General features: G+C 38.5%; 1 protein-coding gene across 3 annotated transcripts in view; it reads left to right on the top strand.

Annotated features, from left to right (window-relative positions):
* The first annotated feature begins 1500 nt into the window (after window positions 1-1500).
* The window catches only part of USP6NL (USP6 N-terminal like), a 163338-nt gene continuing 139310 nt past the window's right edge, over window positions 1501-25528 (top strand). For 2 of the 3 annotated variants that reach the window (XM_058532408.1, XM_058532406.1), the window contains exons 1-2: window positions 1501-1567; window positions 19624-19710. In XM_058532408.1, the coding sequence (XP_058388391.1) occupies window positions 19707-19710 (4 nt within the window). In that variant the 5' untranslated portion in view covers window positions 1501-1567; window positions 19624-19706. Of the gene's footprint in view, window positions 1568-1606; window positions 1820-19623; window positions 19711-25528 lie in introns of those variants that run through there. The other variant, XM_058532407.1, reaches the window with a different exon arrangement.

The raw sequence follows: 25528 nt of genomic DNA, 5'->3' as shown, positions 1-25528 counted from the left end.
TTCCCATGTCCTGCCAACTCCTGATCTGTTTTTACCCCAATTCTTATATCAAACTGTGTATGCCATTTTGGGGTCAGGATCATAAAAATAAACACTAGTCTCCACAAATTTGGTTTAAAGGAATGAAGGAAGACCCAAAGGGGAGGATACATGTGTATTTTCTTAAAGAGTGTACAAATAAGATCACAACACTTGTGAGCTAGAAGGAGCCTTAGAGACCATCTAAGACCTAATCTCACGCACAGTTCTCAAAGTTTGCATCCTCCGAAAGAGCCTGTGACCCTGCCTCCTCCTTCCTCCCCTCCTCTTCCAGTTTCTTGGTGTCAGTTTTCACCAGCTGGAAAAGAGAGATAATAACAACCGTGTTGCCAGCTTTAGTAATTCTAGTTCCTGGAATCAAGGACAGGAAGCCCTTTAGTTATTTGCACAGCCTAACTTTTCTAGCTTCTATTGAATAAATCATTTGACTGTCAGCTAATTACAGCGTCGGAAAGTTTACATCATTCATCTTTTTATGGCATCTCTTAATGGAAGACCCTGGCGATTACGACTCTTGACAATTTCCATGATACAAAAAAGGAAAGCTGACCTAGAGAAAGATGGGACGAAAGATGAAGATTTGAGAACTTTTAAGCAGCAGTGGGAGCTTACACAGTAGCCTATTTAACGTAGTGCTGATTTGAACACTTAGATTAGGTTCCTGAAAAATGACCGAAATGTGACTTTTGTCAGAAGCAATGCCTTTTTATTGAATGAATGATTATTTTGCACTTACTGACTACCAAACACTTGCTTGTCCCAGGCACAACCCTAAGAGGGAGGTACTATTATTATGTCAATTTACAGATGGAAGAAACTGAGGCATAGAGAAAATTAAGAGTGTCCAGGGTCTGAGAGCTGGTAAGTAGTTGAGCCAGAAATGAAACAGGAGGCAATCTGGCTGCAGAGACCGTGCTCTGGGCCACTGCTCTGTTGACCTCACGCCTGCTCCCAGCCATCCCTTGACTGTCAATTGGACTCCAGCTTAAGCCTGTCCTTTCGTGCAACGCCTCGAAGCCCCCTCTAGGTCCTGGCTCTCCAGTCCGGCCCAGGCCCTCCTTCCCCGGGGTCCCGGGGGCAGAGGCGTCGCTTCTGGCTGAGCATCCCGGGACCTGCGCCCGCACCCCGCAGCCCGGGAGGCGCGCCCCCGCGGCCGGCGGGAACGCGGGAGCGGCGCGCACGTGCCGCCGGGAAGGGGCCGCCCGGGCCGCGCCAAGATGGCGGCGGCCGCGGCCGCAGCGGCGACGGTTGGCGGCGGCCCGTGAGGCGGGCGGGGCCGGCGGCGCGGAGGCGGGGTCCCGGGCGAGCCGCCCTGGGAGGCGGGGGCCGTTTCCATAGCGGCGGCAGGAGGTGTCGCGCCGGGGAACTTCCTGGTTCCCGGGCTCGGCTTCGCCGGGATCCTCTTGGAAGGGAAACAATGGGGCGGAGGGCACTGCGGTAGCCGCCGCGCCGGACCTGCTCGGCCGCCCGGGACTCCCGCTCGGCCGCCTCCCACAGCCGCCGCCGCCGCCGCCGGGACCGTCCTGAGGTAACTTCATTTCCTCCTCTCCCGCCGCGAGTGGCCGGCGGCGGCGGCGGCGGTCCCCGGGCTCTCCTCCCGGGCAGGGACTCCGAGGTGGCCCCGGGGAGCCGGACGCCGCCATTCCCGGACCCGGGGGAGGTGGACGGGCTGCGGCCCCCTCCCTCAGCCCTCCAGGGGGCAGGCTGCGGAAACTTGTGCGGGGCCGTCCTGTCCCCTGCTGGAACCTTGCTGGCGGGGTTCTGCGGGCGTGATTGGCAGGTTGGTGGGGGGCGCGGGGGCGTGCGGGGAGGGTCTGCAGGGGACAGGGCGGGAGGAGTCCTGGTGGCCGGGGAAGGGCGCTCGTGGAAGGGGCCGGGGTCGGCCAGAAACTCTGGGGGCGGGGAGCCCCTCCGCCTCCCCCTCCCCCCGGAGCCAGTTTCGGTCCCCGGGAGACGTGTCTCCCTTGCGAGTTTCAGTCGCGTCCTCCGGAGTCCAAGTGGGCAGGACGGAGGCAAACTTCGTTCTTTGAAATTACTGCCTTCGTGCCGCAGAACTTTGTTTCGACTAGGCAAGGGGAGGATGGGGCGAGTGAGGGATCTGGAGAGCCTGGAAGTCTGTGCGCCTTTGCAAAGTTTGCACAATAGTTTGGGGCTAACTGCCGTGTGATGGTGCGGCATTAGATGCGTGAGAAGGGTGCCTCGCAGGTATTTTAATGCCAGAAAATGTGAGGCGTCTGTGCATCCCCGGCTGGACATTGCTATAAACTGAAGATTAAACTCTCCCCGCCCCCCTTTTCCCCCTCACTTTAATCCACAGATGCTTTTTAGTTCAGTAGACTTTAACATGAGTTAAGTGAGTCCCTAATGGGGCTGGGAAGGATTTTTGAATTGGAGCAATACTCAGTCATTGGGAATAATGGGACACAAATGGGAAAAAAAAAAAAAAGCGGAGACACAATCTTAAATATTTTACTTGCTGGAAGAAAGTCATTTCCATCCCGTCTTAATCCGTTTATAAAGAGAATTAAGTCTTTGGGATACGTTTTTAATATTTCGTAGCTCAGAAAAGATGGACAGAACTTTAGAGATCTCACTGGCCAACTCCCTCATATATTGAATCTCTGGGAAGTTCTGTGAGAGGGAAGTCAGGGTACTTTTTTCTTTTGTGAAGTCATCTTCATAAGAATTAAATTAGCCTGCATCAAATGCACAGTGGTTTATTTCCTGTTATTTCTCATTCCATCAGACTCCAAAATTAGAAAAAATATTTCGGAGTTTGCTGTTGTTGTATAATAAAGTTTGTAGACACAGTCTAGTTTATTACTTAAAATGGATGTTGATTGTATATTGTATTCTACATAGGCAATTGAAATATGTCAAAATATAAAAGAAAAAAATTATAAAAGTATAGTTTACTTTTTAAAGGAAAACTATAGTCTTAAGGTACAGATATCTTGAGTTAACAGAAAATCCTTTGCTGATTGTGTATTTAAAGAATTAATGAGTTGTCACTAAGGTATTCAAAGAAGCATTGTTTGCCAAACATTAAGAATTTGGGCCCTGAGTCATGGGGTTGGTGCCTACTTACTGTTTGTAGCTAGCCTGTCAGACTCTGGTGTGTACACCAGTACAGTACCTGTTTCTGGTAAGGAGAGCCCACTACCAGTTATAACAGTGTTTTGACATGAAATAGCTCCTAGTGAGGACAGCTGTCATTGGTTCAAGAACCCAGTAAGTAAAAGTGTTGGCTTTGGCACCATCTGTTAATTGACTGGTCTGTTGGGAACCAAACCAGCTTCCTGGCTTGGCAGATCCAATCTGGGCCTCCAATGCCAAGCAGATGTTGCACTAGTCAGTCTTTGCAACCATGTGCAACCCTCTCTCAAGTTACTGTTACATTTTGTAGCCGGTGAAAATGGGTGAAAGAGGGGCCAGTAAATTTAATGTGGCAAATTGAAAACAAACAAAATTACTTTGGTTAAAAAAGTGCTAGGAATGTTAAGGCACTTTGAAGCTGGCCAAAGATTTAGCCACAAGATAAAACTTTGGGAATTGCTAGTTAGGTTAGAGAGAAAGAGATAAATGATTACATTTTCTGGTTTATGTTTGCAATTTCACTGTAACCATTCTTGTTTTGCTTTAGTGGAATGGTAATGTTGTCAACAGTACTCAAACCATTTATTACCAGAAAGTTATACTTTGTTCCTTCGGTGTGATTTTTGAAAGGCATATTGCCTCTTTAGATATGATTTATTTGTATTTAGAGTCCCATTTGTTTTTCTTTCAAAAGTGTCTCAATTTTTACAGTGGAATTCAATACAAAAATAATATTAATTTGAAAGGAATTTGATTTCTAGCACACTTCATTATAGTAAGTGGAGATTAGACCTGGGAATTAGTCACAAACACTTGGATTCTCAGCTGGTCTATGCCATTTCCAGGCTACATCACTTCATGCAAATAACTTAATTTTTAAAAGCTTGTTTCTTTGTAAAATTGGGGGGAATCATAAATTCAAATTTGTTTATTCAACAAATATTTTTTGAGTGCCTTCTGTATACCCCAAGATTTTGTGTTAGGTGCCTTGTTTTCAACAACAGGTGGGATAAGTCCTTTTTAAGAGAAGTACAGGGAGCTGTAAAACCTGTAACTAGGGAACCTAACTTGATTTGGAGGTGTCAGGGCAAGCTTCCCTAAGGAAGTGGCTTGTAAGACCTGAGGATGAGGAGGAGATAGTAGGTGAAAAGGGGAAGTGGGTAGGTGGGACACTCTGAGGATGAGAGAAGAGCGTGTCCACAGTCCCTGAAGAGACTGCTGTCTCACAATGAGAATGTGTGTGTATTAGTGCCCCGCCTGGCACATAAGCAACCACTGTTAGTTATATAGAAAAGGCTTTTAGCACCATACTCTAGTCACCTGAAGGAAGTGGCTCAGTTTTGTTCTGTAGCCATTATGGAAAGGGAGTCCGTCTAGTTGAGTAACCACGCTAGGCCTGGAAATGACTGCGAAGTTCGGTGTCTACTGTTATAACTCTGGCACAGCTTACTTGTTAGTTTCTGTAGCTGTAAAACTGGGATTAAATGTTAGATGAAAGATTCTTTCATTTCTTTACAGAGATACTATATGATATCACCGTGGCATTTTGATTTAATTTTGATAGCATTTTCTCTTGGAAGAGCTTAGACTACCTTGTTTAAAATATCTACTCCTCACAAAATGATAGTAGCAATCCACCCTAAAATAAAAAATATTTAGTAAGTGGCAGGTAGTTTCATTTGCTTATAGGAAGATCAAGAGTGACTCTTGAGTTTCATGTCTTGTTTGCTTAAGTGTTTTTGGCTCCAAAGAGATTACTTAATTATTCTCTAATAGAGGTACACATTGCACCTGTGTCTTGCTGACATAGATATGCATGTAGAAAAAGTTATAATTTTATCCTGGAATTTTCTTTTCACTGAATTAGCAAGTGAATTAAATATTAGAGTAACCTTTTTCATGAAGTAAGTGAAAGAATATCATTTTTAAGCTTCTTAATGTATTAATTTCAGTTAGTAATGTTGTATATGTCGATAATGGCAAATTAATATTTTATTATGGAGTTAATGCAGTTTTTATAAGCCACTTGGCTCTCTAGGCTTTTTGTTCCTGTTTCTTTCTGTTTGCATTTGGATATTTTAATGCTTATTAGTATCTCTGTGATAAGAAAAGATGAGATGAAATAAGATTTTGAAAAGTCAGACAATGGAAAAAATGCATAGATTTGGAGGTTAAGATTGATAAAATTTAGATCTGTGTGCTTGGACTAGATATTTCTGTGTATTTTGTTGATGCCTATTATAAAAATTAATGAATTGGCATATAATAACTCTTTGTCAATGTTTAAAAATTAAAAAAAATTATTTGTCTCACCTGTTCCACGTTCCATTTTTCTCTTTCTAGCTTTATTTTGGATTATTTTTTAAAAAATAATTATTCCATTTCCTCCTTTTTTTATTAGCTTGGGATTATATATTCTTTTAGTGTTTGCCTAAAAAATTCTGATACGTATTTTTGACTTATCAAAGTGTAATATTAATTGAGACTTTCACCCTTTTTCCAGATAATGCAAGACCTTTAAAAACATTTAAGTCAATTTCCTTCCTTCTCTACCTATTTAATTGTTACCATGTTTTAAAATGCATATATATTTTTTAAACCCCAAAGATGTGTTTCTATCGTTTTATGCTGTTATTATTCAATTAGACTTATTGCATTTTCTTTTCTTTCATTCCTTCTTGCATTACTGACCTTCTATCTGGAATAATTTTCCTTCTGCCTGAAGAATATCCTATGGTATTTTATTTAGAGTGGTTCTAGTATTGACAAATTTTCAAACTTTTTGTTTGAGAATATTTTTATTTCAACTACATTCTTGAAAGACACATTTTGCTAGGTATAGAATTCTAGATTGGAGATACTTATGTACATATATTTATATATTAGTTCTTTGGAGAAGAGATTTTTCTATAGTATTTAGCTTTGTTTCTCTTGAGGAGTCAGCTGCAGTTTATTGCTTCTGTATTGGAAATTTGTTTCTCGGGCTGTTTTTAAGATTTTCTTTTTGTCTTTGGATTTCAGATGCTTTTTGCTCTTTCTCTCTCTCCTTTTCTTTCGTGGGGTATTTACCTTTTGATGCTGTGACTTGATGTCTTTCATCAGTTTTGGATAATTCTCAGTCATCATCTCATCAAATATTGCTTCTTCCCCATTCTCTTGCTCAGTCTTTCTGGGACTGCAATTACATAATGTTAGATCTCACTGAATCCCCTGTGTATTTCACCTGTCCTCTTTATTTTCCATTCTTTTATTTCTCTTTTGTTCTGGATATTTTCTTCTGGCCTGTCTTCCAGTTTACTAAGTTCGTCTTCATCTCTGTCTAATCTGCTTTTAAATGTATTCTCTGGGTTCTTAATCTTTGTTATTATATTTTTCATTCTAGAAGTTCAATTTGATCTTTTAGACATCTGCTATGCCAGTTTTGTAGTTTCTAATTCCCTATCAAAATTTTCAAGCTTTGCACAGATCTCTTTGGACAGAGTAAGCATGGTAACTGTATCCCAGAGTCCTGCTGGGTTTTTTTTCTATGTTCTGTTTTTCCTTGAGCAGTCTCATCTCCTTGTGCACCTGCTTGTATTTGATTGTGTACTGTTTATTGTATTTGAAAAAGTATTTCTAGAATTACTTATAGATTTAGGTAAGGATTTTCCCATTGGTTTCCCAGGCATTTAGGATCGCCTTTATCCAAATTTAGATTTTTTTGAGAGTCTATGCATGGGCTGGTTTAGTTTACTTCTGTGTTATCCCTTCTGGAATTCAGCTTTTTGAAGTCTTATTCTGAAGCAGGGGTGGCTCCCTTGGTGGATGTTGTACTCTGACAACTTGTCTTTCTAGCCTGCAAGGCTGCTTAAGTGCAGTTTAGCCTCTCAGGCACCTCTTTTGATTAGACAGATGTTTCCAGGAGGAAGGAAGCCCCCGGGTGCCATGCTCCTCATTCTGGATTCCTGTCCTCTCTTGGACTGTGGCTGGTAATTCCTTGTTATCTTGTTAGCTCTTTGATCTCCACCACTCTTTTAAAATTAAAGTATAATATACATATAATAATGTGCACTAATCTTAAATGTATACCCTGGAAGAATTTTTATAAATATAATTAAGTGTATAATCACAATCAGTTCAATATATAGAACATTTTTGCCACCCTAGAAGGCTCTGTGACTCTCCTTCCCTATCAATACCACTTTCCTCCCCTGCCTCAGGTAACAATTACTCAGTTTTCTAACACCATAGATTAGTTTTGCATTTTCTGGCTTTTCATCAGAATGTTATCATACAGCATGTACTCTCCTGTGTCTAGCTTATTTCATTCAACATTGTATCAGTGAGATTCAAGACTGTTGTTGCCTGTAGCAGTAGTGTTTCTTTTTTATTGCCCCGTACTGGTTCTAGTTATTGTGGCATCTAAAAAATTGCCTCAAAACTCAGTGACTTTGATGACGTTTATTTTCCTCACAAATCTGCACTTTGGGCAGTGCTTGTTTCTGCCTCATTTGGTTTCAAGTAGGACTGCTTGAAGGCTGGGCCTTGTGTTGTTTGAAGGTTTGCTCACATGTCTGGTGGTTGATGACAGAAAACCTAAATGTGGTTGAGCGTCCTCACCACGTGGTGGCTGGGTGCCAAGGGCAAGCATCCCACCCGCATGTGGTGAAGAGAGGTGTGGAGAGCCTGTGAGCCAGACAGACGCTGTATTGGCTCTTGTGACTTAGCCTTGGAGCTTCCACTGCAGTCTGTTGTTCAATGCAGTTGTAAGCCTCCCCAGGTTCAAAGAGAGGGGAAACAGACTCTGCCTCTTGACGGGGAAAGGCAGGATTCTGGAAGAGCATGTGAGACCAGAAATAATGCAGTGACCATTATTGGAAATTACAGTCTGCTGTAGTGGTAGCCTATTACATGAATATATCATGATTTATTTATCCATTCTCCTTTTTTTTTTTTTAAATACATACGTATATATATATATATATATATATATATATATATTTTTTGTGTGTGTGAGTAAGATCAGCCCTGAGCTAACATCCATGCTCATCCTCTTTTTGCTGAGGAAGACTGGCTCTGAGCTAACATCTGTTGCCAATCCTCCTTTTTTGTTTTTTTCCCCCAAAGCCCCAGTAGACAGTTGTATGTCATAGTTGCACATCCTTCTAGTTGCTGTATGTGGGATGTGGCCTGAGCATGGCCGGAGAAGCGGTGCGTCAGTGCGCGCCCGGGATCCTAACCCAGGCCACCAGTAACCGCTAAGCCACGGGGCCGGCCCCTATCCATTCTACTATTAACAGACATTTGGATTGTTTCCAGTTCTCGGCTATTGTAACGAAGCTGCTGTGAACATTCTTATATATGTATTTTGTTGGACATGTGCACTCCTTTCTTTTGGCTATATCCCTAGGAGTGGAATTATTGAGTAATAGATAGATGTATATTTAGCTCTAGTAGTTACTTTCAAACGGTTTTCCAAAGTGGTTGTACCAATTTATACCCTCTGATATTTTTAATAATTTACAAATATACTTAGTATATATTTTTTTGTCTAGCTGTTTATTGTCTTCAAGCAAGAGGGTTGATCTCTAATACCTGGTCTAGCTTTGCTGGAAATGCAGGTCCCTTATCTTGTCTTTTTTGTAACTTTTCACGTGTTTGTGTTTTACTTTCCCAGCTGGATGCTTAGTTATTGAAACGTAGGGACTAGGTAGAAGAGTATGATTGTGAAGTAATAGACTAATTTTTAAAGGAACATTTTAGCTTATGTATTCAGATTAGTGCTAAGAGTGGTTACCATTAACAGACTATTTACATTAATTGCTGAAGAGAAATTTCTTTTTAGAAATTGCTTTTTGGGGATATAGAGCGCCATCCCTCATCAGTTTATATCACATTTTGTTTTTGATCCAACAGTTTATTATCAGTTTGAAGTCTAAGCTCATTCACCACACTTGCTTGGGAAATGTTTTTCTGTTACAAAAAATTTTTCCTGCAAAGTTGATGATTTGCTGTCACTGAGGATTGCCAAACAGTTTTTTTTTTCTTTTTCTTTTTTTTTTGGTGAGGAAGATTGGCCCTGAGCTAACATCTGTGCCCATCTTCCTCTGCTTTGTATGTGGGATGCTGCCACAGCATGGCTTGATAAGTAGTGCGTTGGTCCACGCCTGGGATCCGAACCAGTGAACCCCCGGGCCACCAAAGTGGAGCGCATGAACTTAATCGCTACACCGCTGGGCCAGGCCCCTACGATTACCTTTGATTACTGTTGCTAGTTGCTTGTTTCACTGTTAATAGTCATTTTGACTTTCTCCCAAGTGTCATTTAAATCTGGCCCATTTTTTAAAAATATAACCAACATTTTAGACTAGTTTGTTTCAGTTCATATCTGGTTTACTGCAATAATTTAATTGATGGATCTGACTTATAATACTAAGGAAGTTAGAATCTCTATTAAGTCATAAATCTTACAGTGCTAGAAAGAGAACTTAAAAATTGTGTTTCAGTTCCTTTATTTTATATAATAAGACCAAAAATGGATCAGTACTAGTATGTTTGTCAAATATCTAAGATATTTAGTTTACCAAAGCATTTTTTCATGCATAATCCCATGATGATCTTGAGCAGTAGGCAGGTTGGAAATTTTAACCCTCATTTTACAGATAAGGAAACTGAGGCTCAGAGAAGTGAAGTGGCTTGATCTGAATTCCTAGAGCTGCTTAATGGCAGAGCTGTCTCGTTTGTATCTGAGACTTCCTATATGTTGAGTGATTTTCTTGCAAAGCCTACAGCCTGCTATCAGCTTGCTGAATTCCAATTTTATTGACATCCTACGTGAATTTTCCTTTCTTTAACTCAATATATATGTATATTTTTTGGCCTATAAATTTACGCATTTTCATTCAGCACAGGGCCTTTGCATGAGCTGAAGCCCTTGATGCCCATCTCACTCGGTTTCTCCTAGTACTTTTGTCCTGAATACGTTCTGTTAGCTGCAGGATGGTTGGGACCAGGTGTGTCTTGATTGTTGCATCTCAAGTCCCATGAGAAGTTTTTGTATGTTGTATGGCTGGATTAGTATTTATTGAATGGATGGGTAGATACATTCTTGTGTTTAGAATCCAACTAGATATAAATTCCTTGAAGAGAGGGCTTTGCTTTATGATCCTCATAGTGTCTACTGTAGTGCTTATTATTATGGTTAGCAGTCTGGAATTTTTAACTGACTTTTTACATGATGCCAGGCTCCTGAAAATCAGAGCTACTGTATCCTTCATTTTAGCTTTTATCTGCAGAGCTCAGGTATTATGTACAGTTCTGATGGATGTATCTAGTGCGTTAGGCAAGTAGAACATGTAAACAAATTATAAGCCACTTTTAAAAGGCCCTGCCTCTGTGTGACTCAGATAAGTAAGGAAGCTTTGGAAAGGACATTTGTTTTCTAAATACCTAGCAGTTGACATGTTGACCAGTGTAAAGCTACTAGAATTTGATAAGTCCTTCTGGAAACCTAACTTAAATTCTACCTGCAGAAGGGGAAATTAGACCTCATTCTTATCTGATGCTTCATTTCACATACACGTGTAAACAAACCAAGCGATTTCTCATTTTGCCCATCTCTGATCTTATTAGCAGGAAGTACTGTGTTGATTTAGTGAATGGGATAAACAAACCTCCTTTCACTCGAGATTTGCTTTAGTTCTCTTGAGCCTGGAAAATAGTTAAAGCTGTGGGTATATAGCATTGGATTTTAAAGGGTATAAATTGCAAAAAGAGCTTTCTTTATAGAAAGCCCAAGAATTGTGAAAGTACAGTGGTGAGACCTTCCATGTCAGTGAGTAATAATCCAATGTTAACTAAAGTTATTTCTTTATCTGGAATGAGAAAATGTTACCTGGGAATCTGCCCTGACGTCCATATTTGAACTAATGAGCTCTGAATCTGAATTAAGAAAGGAAGGTATTAGAATTACTCTGATGTAAGTTCCATGGGGACAGGGCCATTGTGTTGTTTATGGCTGTGTCTGCAGAGCCTCAATACTGCCTGGCTCATAATAGCTACTCAGTAAATATTTATTGAATGCATAGTAAATTTGTATATTATCTGTCTGTTTTAAATCTAAAAGCTGAACTTGATCATTTAAGTGTTGTTTTATAAGCCTTTGGGGAAATAAATTTAAATTGTTGAGGCATCATTTCTGATACTTCTTGCTGATTGTGAGAAAGTTGCATAAAGCACATTGCGGAGCAGTCATTCACTCATCGTCGTTAAATTTCTTTCAGACATTTTAAAATGGATGCATGAGAGTCTATTACGTGGAAATTAACCACAGTTTGTTTAGTCACTCCCTTATTATTGAACATTTAAGTTGTTTATAATTTTTTTTTTTTGCTGTTACAAATAATACTTCAATGAAGGAAATTTTCTTAAGCTTTTTCTTGGGATAGCAGTTCAACACATAGCAATTTAGCAAAACAGGATCTAGGAATTTCTACTAGAAAATGAACTTGGATTATATAACTGAAGGTGAGATCAGAAGCTTTAGTGATCAGACAGCTGAGATCAGACAGCACAAATGACACAACTCTGGGTAGGCCAGCTGCTTCTACAATGTGGATAATGTGTAATCATCAGTCTTTTCACATGGAAGCTCTCTTGCAATTTGTAGTGGAACTGGCTATCACTTGTATTTGTCTTTTACTTTTAAAGAATAAATGAGTCACTACAACTGTTTCTGCCTCTTCATTGTGGCTTAAAGATTATAAATGCATTTAACTCCTTTGTAATCAATGTTACTTTTGTTGCTAATCACATCATTTCTGAATTTTGTTGAAAAATGTTTGCTTTTTCATATTTAAATATTATAAAATATCACATTCATACAAAAGACATGTAATATGTGTTACGTAAGGTCTAATATCATGATGTCTGTCTGTGCTATCCCCTCCCTCAGCTTAAGTGATAGAACATTACCAATACCCTCTTGGATCACATCTCCCCACTGCTGCTCTGGCCTACTACTGTCTTGAGGAAGCCGTCCTCCTCGGCTTTAGGGTCTAGCATTCTCTTGCTTTTCTTTATAGTTACATTACATACATTACATATGTATATATACCTAAACAACATATTGTTAATTTTGCATATTTTGGAACTTTATATAAATGGTATCAATATATGTGTGTGTATGTATATATATTTTTTTGGTCATGAATTTAGTGAGTAAAATGTTTTAGTAAAACTAAAACTCACATGTTTAATTTGCATTTAAAGTTAATACCTTTACCCTGTGTATTAGTCATCTTTTACTGTAATAATGCAGTGTAACAAACCACTGCAAAATTTCAGTGGTGTACGATAGGCATTTATTTCTAGCTCACAGGTTCAGCAGTTTCTGCTGGGTCTGGCTGGGGTTGGGGGTTTGGCTGTAAGCTGTGGGTTGGGTTCAGTTATGTGCTAGGTGTCTACTCACTCTGGGGCCAGCAGCTACCTGAGGTGCAGTGTAGGAGTGCAAGAGAACGCAGACAAGCTCAGTGCTCTTAAAGCCTGCAGTGAGAACTGGTACAGTGTCAGTTCTGCCCCCGTTCCAACATGTCATGTGGCCGGGCCTCCAGATCCATGAGCGGGGGAGTATACTCCCCCCAGGGAAGCCACGGCAAGGGCAGCGAGTGAAGGAAGACATATGAACAGAAGATAGTGTCTGCCACATCTTCCTGCTGAATAACAGCATAAGAAACTTGGAATATTTCCATTCCTGTTACCTCCCTTCTAGATTACATGCTGTTTTTGTTCAGTATTTTAGCTTTTATTTTTGTGAGTCCTAATTTAGAAATGATACCTCTAATACTTGTTTGCATTTACTCATGTTTACAATTTTCTTTTCTCACCATTCTTTCCTGTATTTCAGGCCATCTTTTTGGCATCATTTTCCAATTTTTATGTGAACTACAGTTTTAGAAGCATCCTTCATGAGGATCTGTTTACAGTATGTTCCCTGAGTTTGTGTCTGAAATTTTTTTTATTTTGTCCTTTTTCTTGAAAAAATAGTTTAGCTGAACTGGGTATATAATTATAGCTTAACAATTATTTTCTCTTAGAACTTTGAAGATAGTATTCTAGTGTCTTCCGGCTTCCATTGTTGCAATTGGTAAATCAGCTGTCAAGTTTAATTGTTCCTTTGTAAGTAGTCTGCCTTGTATTTCTGGTTGCTCTTAAGAACTCTTTGTCATTGATGTTTTGCAGTGTCACTCTGATGTCTCTCGGTGTCAATTTCCTTTTTATTTATGCTTCTTGGAATTTGCTAAACTTGAATCTGTACATTAGTATCTTTTTTTTTTTTTTGAGGAAGATTGGCCTTGAGCTAATATCTGGTGCCAATCTTTCTTTTTTCTTTTTTCTCCCCAAAGCCCCAGTACATAGTTGTATATCCTAGTTGTAAGTCATTCTAGTTCTTCTATGTGGGACGCTGCCTCAGCATGGCTTGATGAGCGGTAAGTAGGTCTGCACCCAGGATCCAAACTGGCCGAACCCTGGGCCGCCAAAGCAGAATGTGTGATCTTAACCGCTCGCCACCGGGGGCCCCTACATTAGTATCTTTCATCAATTCAGGAATATTCTCCGCTATTCCCTTTTTACATATTGTCTCTCTCTCATTCTTTATGTTCTCCTTCTAAAACTCCAATTAGATATACATATTAGACATTTTAATCTATTTTTCATTTGTCTTACTCTACCTTTATATTTTTTATCTGTCTGTTGCATTTTGGGTAATTTCAGATCTATCATCTGATTCATTAATTCTCTCTTTTAGCAGTATCTAGTTTGCTGAACTTGTCCATTGAGTTTTAATTTTAGTTATCTTGTTTTTCACTTGATTCTTTTTCAGATCTGTTGCCTTCTTTTTTGCTCAGATTTTCCATTTCATATAGTATTTTGAAACATTATTACTGTCCTTTCCTTTTTAAAAAAATTGTGATTAATCTACTTATTTCTGTTGGACCTTGCTTATTATGAATAGTTTTAAATTTTGAGCTCATTTTTATTGTAACTTTATCTGTGGAAATTCTTGTGAGACCTGCATTAAGAGTGCTTTCTTCTGGAGGGTATTTACAATTGAGAATCCTGTCAACCTAGAGCCACTTAATTTCTAGGCTTGAGAGTTTCACAACATACAAGTAGTATGGATTTGAACTTGGGACTTGTGTGAAGGTTGTTTTGGTTACAAATTTCCAGGGAATACTTCTCTTTCTCTCCCAAAACACAAATAAACCTAGACTGAGGGGAGAATTTTCTTTCCTTCAGTATCCCTTTGGGGTAATTTTTTTTTTTTTCAGTTTATTCTCTTTACTGACGATCTAGTTGTTCAGTGGCCAGGCTTTATGTGCTTCTCTGTAGTCTGACTTCCCATATAGTACAGTGTGAAGCTTTGGCTTTGTCCTGTGTGTGACTGTTAACACTGAAAGCCATTCAGCATTGTCCAATGGAATTTTCTGTGATAATGGAATATTATATATCTGTGCTAATACAGCAGCCAATAGCCACATTTGAAATGTGGCTAGTACCACAAAGGAAGTAAATTTTAAATTTTACATGCTTTTAATGAATTTAAATTTAAATAGCTACCTGTGGTTAGTGGCTACAGTGTTGGACAGTGCAGCTTGGTTATGGGAGACTCAGATGCCTCTAAGGCAGCTGCTGTGTCATTGCCTACTTCCCACTCTCTGTTTGGACAAGCTCCTGTTCATTTTTTGGTTCTCTGAGGATTTCTCTTAGTTGCTTGTGAGCTGTGCTGTCCATTTAAAAGGATCATTCTTGTATTTTATGAAGCATTTTTAGGTGTTATGTAGCAAGAGGGTTCACAAGCCATTTGGACATAAGGATCTCAGAAACAGAAATCCCTGACAGCTTTATTTTTAGTTGAAGCGCTTATCTTGAATGATAAAAATTGGAAAGTTCACGGCAGAGTGGTGGAAGTTCTTCAAGTGGAAACTGACCATGAAGTTAAAAATTATGAGAAAGAATTAATTAAATTATTGCTTTGTCCTCCTTGTTCTACAAAAAATTTAAGGATGCAAAAGGTAAAAATAGAACTGTGGCTAGTTTTTAAAGTCTTACACATCACCTTTAGCTTCTTGGTGCCAGTAAGTATTTTATATATACAAGAGCACATGAATTAAAAAGTATACCTATATTTTGAGAGGAAAATAATTTTGCAAATGGATGGAAAAGAAACAAATGAGCTTGAGGGATCATAGAGAATGGTGGTATTGGAGGAATAGAAAAGAGCTTCAATTCAATGCTAAAAGTTTTTGTTTTGCTTCTGGATTTAACAGGGGCCTGTGTTGGTAATTTAGTTGTAGGGATTTTAAAAAACCTAAATAATGAATCCTAGCTATTTGTAAGGTAGACACTTCTTTTTTCCTTTATATATTTTAGAAATGTGCAGTTGGTTTTTAATGTTTATGAATAAAAACTTTGTAATAAATTTGTAATTTGTAATAAATTTCTATTGTAATAAATTTCTTTGTAATAAATTTCTGTTACTTTAGGATTCACTTACTCTTTTGGAACCATAAGTAAATTTGTTTCTTTTTTGTGTGTGTGTGTGAGAGGAAGATTAGCCCAGAGCTAGCATCTGTGCCCATCTTCCTCTACTTTATATGGGATGCTGCCACAGCATGGTTTGATAAGCGGTGCGTAGGTCCGCATCCAGGAACTGGCCCAGGAACCCCGGGCCAGTGAAGCAGAGCGTGTGAACTTAACCACTGTGCCACCTGGGCGGCCCCTGATTCTTTTTTTTAACTGTGGTAAAATATACATAATATTTACCATTTTAACCATTTTTAAGTGTGTAGTTCAGAGGCATTAAGTATATTCACATTGATGTACAACCATCAATGAACTTTTTTCATCTTCCCACACTGAAACTCTGCACCCATTAAACACTAACTCCTCGTTTTCCCTTCCTCCAGCTCCTGGCAAACACCATTCTACTTTCTGTCTCTATGAATTTGACTTCTCTTGGTACCTCATATAAGTGGAATCATAGAGTATTTGTCCTATTATGACTGGCTTGTTTCACTTAGTGTAATGTTTTCAAGATTAAATTTGATTTTTTTTTTTTTGAGGAAGATCAACCCTGAGCTAACATCTGTGCTAATCCTCCTCTTTTTGCTGAGGAAGACCGGCTCTGAGCTAACATCCACTGCCAATCCTCCTCCTTTTTTTTTTCCCCTCAAAGCCCCAGTAGATAGTTGTATGTCATAGTTGCACATCCTTCTAATTGCTGTATGTGGGATGTGGTCTCAGCATGGCCAGAGAAGTGGTGCGTCGGTGAGCGCCCGGGATCCGAACCCAGGCCGCCAGCAGCGGAGCGCACGCACTTAACCGCCAAGCCATGGGGCCGGCCCTAAATTTGATTTTTCAAAAATTATAGTTTGCAATGAATGGAGATCACTTCAGCTTTTAGTGGTGACTGGGGTTCTTCGTGTATTTTTTTTCTTAGGAGAAGTTATTGTACAATGAAATAAGTTAATTTGGTCTCCTGAAAGAATATTGTTAGAAACAATAGAATGTGATACCATATGTTCTGTTTTAATTCTATCGAAGTTTTCAAATAATTAAAACTGGGACTACTGAGCTAGTTGTAGAATAGATTATCTGGTGTTATAAAAACCAGAAATCCTTTTAGATACTTCCAGAGGTTTTAACTGTCTAAAAGTGGCAGAAATTATTTTTAGGCCAAGTTTAATGCCTGCAGTAAAGGAGGATATAGTGGAGCTTGCTTTCCTTTTAACTAGACCCTGAGTTCCCTGTCAGGATGGGTTACCTTAGGCCTGTGTAGCTTACCATTCACGCATGTCGAGTTTTGTGACAAAAGTTGGAGTTGTCACTTGAAAGAACCAGTATTAGGTTCGCGTGAGTGTAAATTCTCATGCCGAGAATAAACAGCAATGACTGAAGTTCCTGGAAAATGAGTTTATAGGCCAGATTTTGCAGAAATACCCCAATATGCCTCTTATGTGAAATTGTGGATTTAAGACAAATTACTTTTTCCCTCTTGGATGGTGTGAAAAACAGCAATTTAAGATTTTTCTTCTTTCTTTTTGTGTCCAGTGGGAGGGGATAGCGTTTAGAGGAGGAGAAACAGAATGTGAAAATTTTATCTGATGTGCTACTGAACAGCCTCCATCCTTAAAAGAATTGGTAGACTACCTACTTGGAAAGTAGATGGGAGGATCTACATTTCAAAGCTGTGATTAGCGTAAAGAATCTTGAACAAGTGACTTAGCTATAAGTAATTTAAAAATATGTTTCTAAGAACTACTCCATGACATTTTACGTTAATTCCAACACATGTATTGTTGCATATTGGTAAAGTACATTTATCACCTCAGATGGTAAGGTTCTAAATCCAGTGTTTATAAGTTTTTTTATCCTGGTGTTTTTGAGTTTACTATTTTTAGTGCTGAGAAAACTCTTGATATCTTAGGAACTTCAATCCTTGAATAAGTTTTTATTTGGCAATTTATGATTATGGGCAGGAGGGGTGTCCTGCTTAGTACAAAGTGCTTTGATGTTGCCATTTAGGAATTTTAAATTTAAGATAAAAACTTTGATGTCAACAAGAACAAAGAGAAAAGTCCCTGGGCAGAGGGACTAGAGTCTATAAGTGTAAATGAACTATGAGTGAACTCCTGGGTCATCTGTGAACGTTTAGTCTACATCGTGTATTTGTAACATGGAGTTGTCTTCCCATATCATCCTTCATATACTTCAGGGGTCAGCTTGTTCAACCTCATAATTCCCTGGGAGGACAAATCTAATCAAGTCAGTGAAGCACCATCAAGAAAGTGTATTTATTGTGAGAAACTTTCATCATGTACAAACATGTGGATTATATGTTGTAGATTTTCCATACAGCTTCTCATTTCCTTTGGGATAATTCGTTTATCTGGAAATGAAGATCACCTAATAGTATCTACTGCATAGATAAGGAAGAAAGCGTGTGGGATGGGGATCAGGTGATTACGTGGCAGCACTAGGATTATATGCTGTTGCTAATTACAGTATGTGAACTGTGCTGTGCATACAGATGCTGATGAATTCTTTTTTCATTTTGTAAATTTATATTTCTCATGTATATTACACCATATGAGTAAGGTATATGGATGGGGCAAGCATTATTTCTTCAAAAACCATCACCCTCACTTAGATTAGTTTCAGAAGCAGAGGTCTTTAGTATTGTGCTATTTTCTTACTTGATTTAGAAAAGAGTAACCATCACTGCTTGTGATTTCAAGAAGTAGCTTATCAGTTTATGAAGGAGGCTACACATGAGTTAGCATAAGTGTAAATTTTGTATTGAATCTGATCTTATCTGAGGAATTTTATATATTAGATTTGGGGAGGCATTTGTACATCATGGTTATGTTTACATATATCATTAGTATTAGTGTATGCCTCACTTTCTTTATATATTAATCAACAGGAAGATTTATAATGTAAATCTTAGCAAAGGGTTAAGTTTGTATTTATATTAATGCAGGGTGATGCTTTATGTTATACTTAAGAGAAAAAAACCAAATACAAAATTTTCTATGTAGTGTTTATAAATATATTTTTAAAGTGCTTTCAAAAAATTCCTTGAAAGGAAACATGCCCTAAATGATTGGGTAGGTGTAATGGCGTTGTGTTGTGGGAGAATTGTTCTTTCTTCTTTTCTGTTTCCAATTTATTTTTTTAAATAATGAACTCATATTACTCTTATAATGAGGAAATGCCCATTATTAGAGAAAGTCTATAGCAATAACTTTGGTGATCTTTATTTGATGGCATATATAAATCATTTATGTGCAATTGAAATAAATGTAGCAGGTGTGATATGCTGTATTTACTCTTGATGGAGTGCTTTCTTTCTGTGTGACTTCTTTATTTGGGAATGGGGGAGGGAATAAGTTTTTAGTAACTGAAGACAAAGGATGCCTGTTAATAAAAATCTGTGTGGTAATTACTTTATACATATTATTTATGTATATGTATATGTCGAGATAACTTCTTACAGGAAAAAGAAAATATGGTGTTCTTAAGATTCATTGGTAATCTTTGTGTTTGTTTTTTGGTGAGGAAGATTGGCCCTGAGCTAACATCTGTTGTCAGTCCTCCTCTTTTTGCTTGAGGAAGATTGTTGCTGAGCTAACATCTGTGCCAGTCTTCCTCTATTTTGTATGTGGGTCACCACCACAGCGTGGCTAGATGAGTGGTGCGTAAGTCTGTGCCTGGGATCCGAAACCGTGAACCCCCTGGGCCCTGCCAAAATGCAGTGCACGGACTTAGCTACTATACCACTGGGCTGGCCCTGATAATCTTTTATATTTAGATGTTGCCAAGGGGATCTTTCAGAAAAAGAAAAGTTTTGAAACTAAATTATTTTCCTGATTTCCTTTTAGAAAATTTTATTTTAAATACTGACCTTTAAAAAACATGATTTCTTTCTCTCTGTTTTCTGACTAGGACATGTATTCCTCTGAGAAACCTTGGATAGCAGATTTTGGTTTAATATCTCATTGGGGCAACGTACAGAGACGTTTCCAGTCATGAGTAAGTGTCCTTCTTTGTTTCATTTCATCACCTCAGGAGCATGTGCAGTATTGTACTTAAAAAAGGAAAAATTTATTATTGGACAAATTGGAATTATGTTATTTCATCAGCGATTGAATAATCTGGTTTAGCCCAATACTGTACACTTATCTCTATTTAAACAAGGAGATACTTTTTGATGTTCGATTTATTCTAAGAAGTTAGATGTGAAGAGGAAATCTATGTCATTAGCGTCTTGGCTGATTTAGTTTTATTATCTAAACTTTTCTGTTGACTAGCCATTGGAAAATGACTCTTCAGAAATATGAGGAGGTAAAATTGCAGTTGACCATAATTAGCAGAGGTTTTTATTGTGTGGAATTTAATCATTGGATAACATGGGTTAATATTATATTTAAGCAAAAAAAACCCAATCTCTTTGTCAATGTTTTTGATGGAATAAGAACCGAAGTCCATCCTATAGACTTGCCAAATTTGATGTACATTTTATCTTCTCAGTTGTAAGGGGATAGATATGTAATATTTTCTCTCGTTCCTATTGACTTCTGCTTGTGAACAGGAGAACTGGATTTTACTATTTTGTGTTAACTGTTTACTTTTAGAGAGTGAGGAAAGAAGTAAGATTTTTACCCAAACTGGGATCCTATGACAGTTTTGATGTATTTTTACAAAGTACAACTTTTTTGATTATGGAGACTTTAGGATGGAACGAGTATTTCCTTATTGGAATATAAGAGAGTTAAAAAATTTTCACATATTATTCATATTGATTATATTTACATTAATATGAATAGAGTAGATTTTCTCATCATCACTTTAAATTGGCAGTTGATAAGTGAAGTTGTTACTGTGAAATCTTTGAGTGTTTTCTACTAAGAATAATATTGCAAGAAGTGGTCTTTGATTTCCTAGATTTCCCTGTGGAGTACTTTTTTTGGTGGTATACTTTGAATTCATCATCGTTGTTGATGAATTCAAATACAGATTAAGAAGGAAGCAGCTATTGTTATTTCAGCTCCATTCATATGAAATTTTGTGAGAATGTTTATCTAATGTAAAGTGCCAACTCTAGTAAAACTACTAATATGAGTTCATGAAAACTAAGCATTTTAACTTAAAAAAGGCTTACATTTTTGGATAAATTTTTTTCTGTTTTGTAATCTTAGTGTTCTGTTAACATCATTGTTACAAATGGCAAGTTCTTTGAGGACAGGTTCCATGTGTCTTTCATTTTTGAATGTCAGTATCTCACCAAGTGTTTTGTACCGTTACGCCCCAAGACTCATAGGGCGTAAGGATGAAGGCAGAGAGAGGATTGGCTTGTTAGGCAACTAATAATAAGTATCTGAACCACATAAAATTTTTTATTTGTAAATTACAGTGGTTATACTTCATTTAAGATTTTTAATTGGTTCTTTTTTATATCCACTAGTGCTTTTCTCATTTCTGCTTGTTTTTATTTAAAAATTTTTTGGTTCTTTCGTTATTCTTTTATCTCTTTGTGGATCTTTTACATGCTTATTTTAAAGTCTTTTTCAAATCAGTTGATAATTTTTTTATTTTTGTCTGCAATGAATTTATATTGTGGTTGTTGATACTCTTGGTGTTTTCATCATGTTCTGTAATTTTGCTCTCTCTCTCTCTCTCTCTCTCTCTCTATCTCTTTCTCTTTCTCTCTCTCTCTCTCTCTCCCCCTCGAGCTGTGATTTCCCCTGCTGGTTTAGCAGATTTGCAGTTGTCTCTGCCTGGCTTTGGAGTTCAGAGATCAGAATCAGATCTTGTGTCGGTGGATCAGAGCCCCAGCCCCCTGGTGACGTTGGGGATATCACAGATTCAGTCACTGAGTCAGCTGGCATTAGGTCAGCAGCTTCCTAAGTTGTAGCCTCAGTGCCGTTAGCAGAAGCCTTTTCAATCTAGTTTCATAATCAAGGAGGAGTGCCACCCCATCCCTGGCTTTAAGCAAAGAGCCTGGCTGCTGACCCTGCTGCTTCACTGCTTCACATGCAACTCTTTTATGTACAGTTACCCCCTGGGATCAACGTCCTCTGCCTTTTCCTCCTTTGGGGCCCAGAGCCCAGCAGATCTCCTGGCTTCAGCTTAGCTCACACTTTGTGTTCCTGTTAGATTTCTGATCCATAGAGATGTTTAACATGTTTTGGGGCATAGGGAGATCATTCTCGTGATTTGTTTTTATATTTTATCTGTAATTTCTCTGTGTTTGTTGTGAAGACAAAGGAGCCATATAGATTTGACAGTGTCCTTGGGGGTTTAACCACTGGTATTACAATAAAGTCCAAACTCCTTACTTCACAGTTAAGATTTTTTTAAAAAATCAGTTTCTGTAGGGCCGGCCCCGTGGCTTAGCGGTTGAGTGTGCGCGCTCCGCTGCTGGCGGCCTGGGTTCAGTTCCCGGGCGCGCACCGACGCACTGCTTCTCCGGCCATGCTGAGGCCGCGTCCCACATACAGCAACTAGAAGGATGTGCAACTGACATACAACTGTCTACTGGGGCTTTGGGGGAAAAAATAAATGAATAAATAAAATTATTAAGAAAAGAATATTTAAAAAAAAATCAGTTTCTGCTTAGTTCCTTGGTTCTTGGAGTTCCTCTCTGTCATCTAGGCACCACTTACTTCACTTGCTAGGTATCCGCATCATGCTGCTTCTCCATAGCGCTCTGCTAGCCTCATTCTAGTGCCTGTCTTTCTGTATTAAAATCACCTGCCTATTCACTCGTGTCTTTAGCTAATCTGTAAGCTCCTTGAGGGCAAAGACATTTATTCCTAGTGCTAAACACTGTTCCTGGCATTTAATAGTTGCTCAATAAATAGTGCATAGATCTGAGTGTTCCTCAGTAACGTCCTTAGCCTGTGGTAGCTAGTCTATGTATGATTATTTTTAGATGAAATTTGAGCTGTTCTCATGAAGAGTGTGTATGTGTAGTGTGGCATGGGATAAAGCATTCCAGGTGGGCAGAGCAGTGTGAGAAAGGCATGGAGGTTTGACTATACATAGGTATTACCAAGTAGTTGAACATTCTGGAATATAGAGATGGGGAAGGGAGACTATGAGAGAGAAAGCTGGAAGAGACGAAATCAGGGTCCAGGTTGTAAACATTCTGGGAAGTTTGGATTTTATCCCGTAGGACTTAAGGAACTATTAAAGGATTTCAATTAGGGAGGCAGCTTAAGATTTCATTCTGGAAAAATTACTCTGACAGATAGACATTTTTGTTAGATGTAAATTAAAAAGATTGGTTATAGGCGGTATTTGCCTTTTCTAGTTTTGTTCTTAGTTTTCAGCTCTTTTCAGGCTCCTTTTGAAATAGACGCTGAGTTACGTTACTTTTTCTTGCTAATTTAATGATTTTCCCTAGTGATAAAAATCATTCTTTTTCTTTTCTTTTCTTTTTTGTGGGGAAGATTCACCCTGAGCTAACATCTGTCAGTCTTCCTCTATTTTGTATGTGGATCGCTGCCACAGCGTGGCTGACAAGTGGTGTACGTCTGTGCCCAGGATCCGAACCTGTGAACCTGGGCCGCTGAAGCAGAGTGCACCGAACTTAACTACTAGGCCACGGGGCTGGCCCTGTTAGAAATCATTCTTGAGTAGAGCACTGTAACCATAGTGGTCTAAGTTAAGCTGCAGTTTCTAGGGAGTTGTAAGTTTTCAAAAAGGTGGGAACTGAGTATATCAGAGTTCCTGTTTTTGAAAAAAATATTAGAGAAGCATGATACAGTTTAAAAAATAGGAAGATATGTCATAATATCTATTTCCAGTAGATAGATAGAATTTCTAAACCTAGATTTGTGTGAGAATGATAGGTAACTAGAATTTTTTTCAATATTTCCCTAGAGATTAAAAGATAAGTTGGATACTTGTACATCTTGGTGGGTTTGTCTGCGCAGGATTTCCTAACTCTTCTCACGTCATGAACCGTATAGGTAGGACGTGGTAGTAGTTGTACAGCATGTGGGATAAACCGATGGAGCTGTCTGGGGCTTGGAGGCAACTGGCTCTGACACCTCAAGCCAGGCTGCCACTTGTGCCCAACTGCTCTGAAAGCTGAGGGGATCAATTTCTCCGCACACCCTGACACACCAGTCGGGGCCCCAACTATAAGGCCTAGAGAATTTGTTAAGTGTGAGTGTTTTAAGATGTTTTTCATCTTTTAGTCTAGATCTTTATATATTCTGTCAAATTCTGAGGCTGAATATTTATCTTGTGGAAAATGTATTATATGATGCTACTATGATGTGTAATACAGTTAACAATGCACATTGTTAACTGTATTACAATCCACAAAAAGCGTTCTGATTTTTATTACTTAAATTGTTCTTGTTTTTCTCTATTTGCATATTTTGCAATGTTTGACATTTATCACCTTTTGTTTTATCCGATGGTGCCAAAGATGAAATAAAGTTGTTATATATAAAGTGTGGTTGTAACTTGAAATGGATCTTTTAGATATTTAATGGAGATTATAACAAGAGTAGTTCGTGTAAAAGCAGTGCCAAACAATTTCTAGGTGATTATTTTGGTGGAATATGTTAAAAAAAACCAAGCCAAAAAAGCACCAAAACCCAAAAGTGATTCTTTAGGGTACTACTAAATTTCCTTTTCCCAAGATTTAAGTTAAAAAAAATGAACTTATCTGCTCTATTTAAAAATTTTAATCTTTACTTCTGTATTTTATTTCACTTTCTTCAGGAAAGTTTTGCTCTGTAACTAATTACGTGACACGTTTCCTAAGAGTCTTTCCAGATGTTGATTCTCTTCTGACTGGGCAATCCAGGAGTGTGTCTATTGTGTTAGAATGTTTGATCCTGCCCTTTGGCCTAAATAATGGAGTGAGTTTTTTGAGGTCGCTTCTGGGTATGAGACGTTTCTCATTTATCTGAGGAAAAAGTAATGGCAGTGAATAATTTGGGATGTAGTGCATTTGTGGCTTTCTAATAAGAGTGGGAGTAGATATCTTCCTTCCCCTCAGCAGTAGACTAAGAGTTCATACTGAAGTGAAGAACAATTTGTTGTAACATTTATTAGAGTAGACAATCTTATAAATAATTGAGTAGATGGCCAAACCCCTCAGTGGTGGCGTAAGGATTCTTTTAAGTCTTATTAAATAGAAAAATCATGCAACAAGTAGTATAAGACCTTGTCTAAGTATTGGCTAAAACTTCTCTCTAGCGTAATAGCCTATCTAGATGTATATTCTGTTTGGGGAGTAGCTGTGTACCTCAGAAGTTGGGCATACGTTAAAGAAAAGAATTTAAGTTGATTGTATTTTCAATGTTGGAGTGTCTGCATTTAACAGAATATTGAAATAAATCCCCTGTATAACAAGTGATTCATTTGTTATATTAAGGCTTATTTATCTTTCATAAGTTTAGATTATGGAATATAAAGTTTTAAATGTGAGCCATTCTTAAAATGAACATATAATCAGTGATTCTTAACGGAGGGGATGAATTTAGAAATGTATGCAGACTTTTTGATTGTTACAGTTGCTGGGGGGACCTACTGGCATTTAGTGGGCAGGTCTCAGGTATAATAGTCCCTGTTGAGAACCACTGTGTATAACCTAGCAGAACCATGGCAGCAATAAACTGTAGGTGAGGTGATCAAGAATGCCAGCCAAAATGGCTTCTCAGAAAATCTACTACATCAATTTCTGTTTTTTTTTTATATGTAGTCTTTTTTTTAAATAATTTTATTTATTTATTTATTTATTTCCCCCCCAAAGCCCCAGTAGATAGTTGTATGTCACAGCTGCACATCCTTCTAGTTGCTGTATGTGGGACGCGGCCTCAGCATG

The sequence above is a fragment of the Diceros bicornis genome, chromosome 36 (assembly GCF_020826845.1).
Source record: "Diceros bicornis minor isolate mBicDic1 chromosome 36, mDicBic1.mat.cur, whole genome shotgun sequence".
Taxonomy (NCBI): Eukaryota; Metazoa; Chordata; class Mammalia; order Perissodactyla; family Rhinocerotidae; genus Diceros; species Diceros bicornis.
This window is presented reverse-complemented; position numbering and strand designations above follow the sequence as displayed.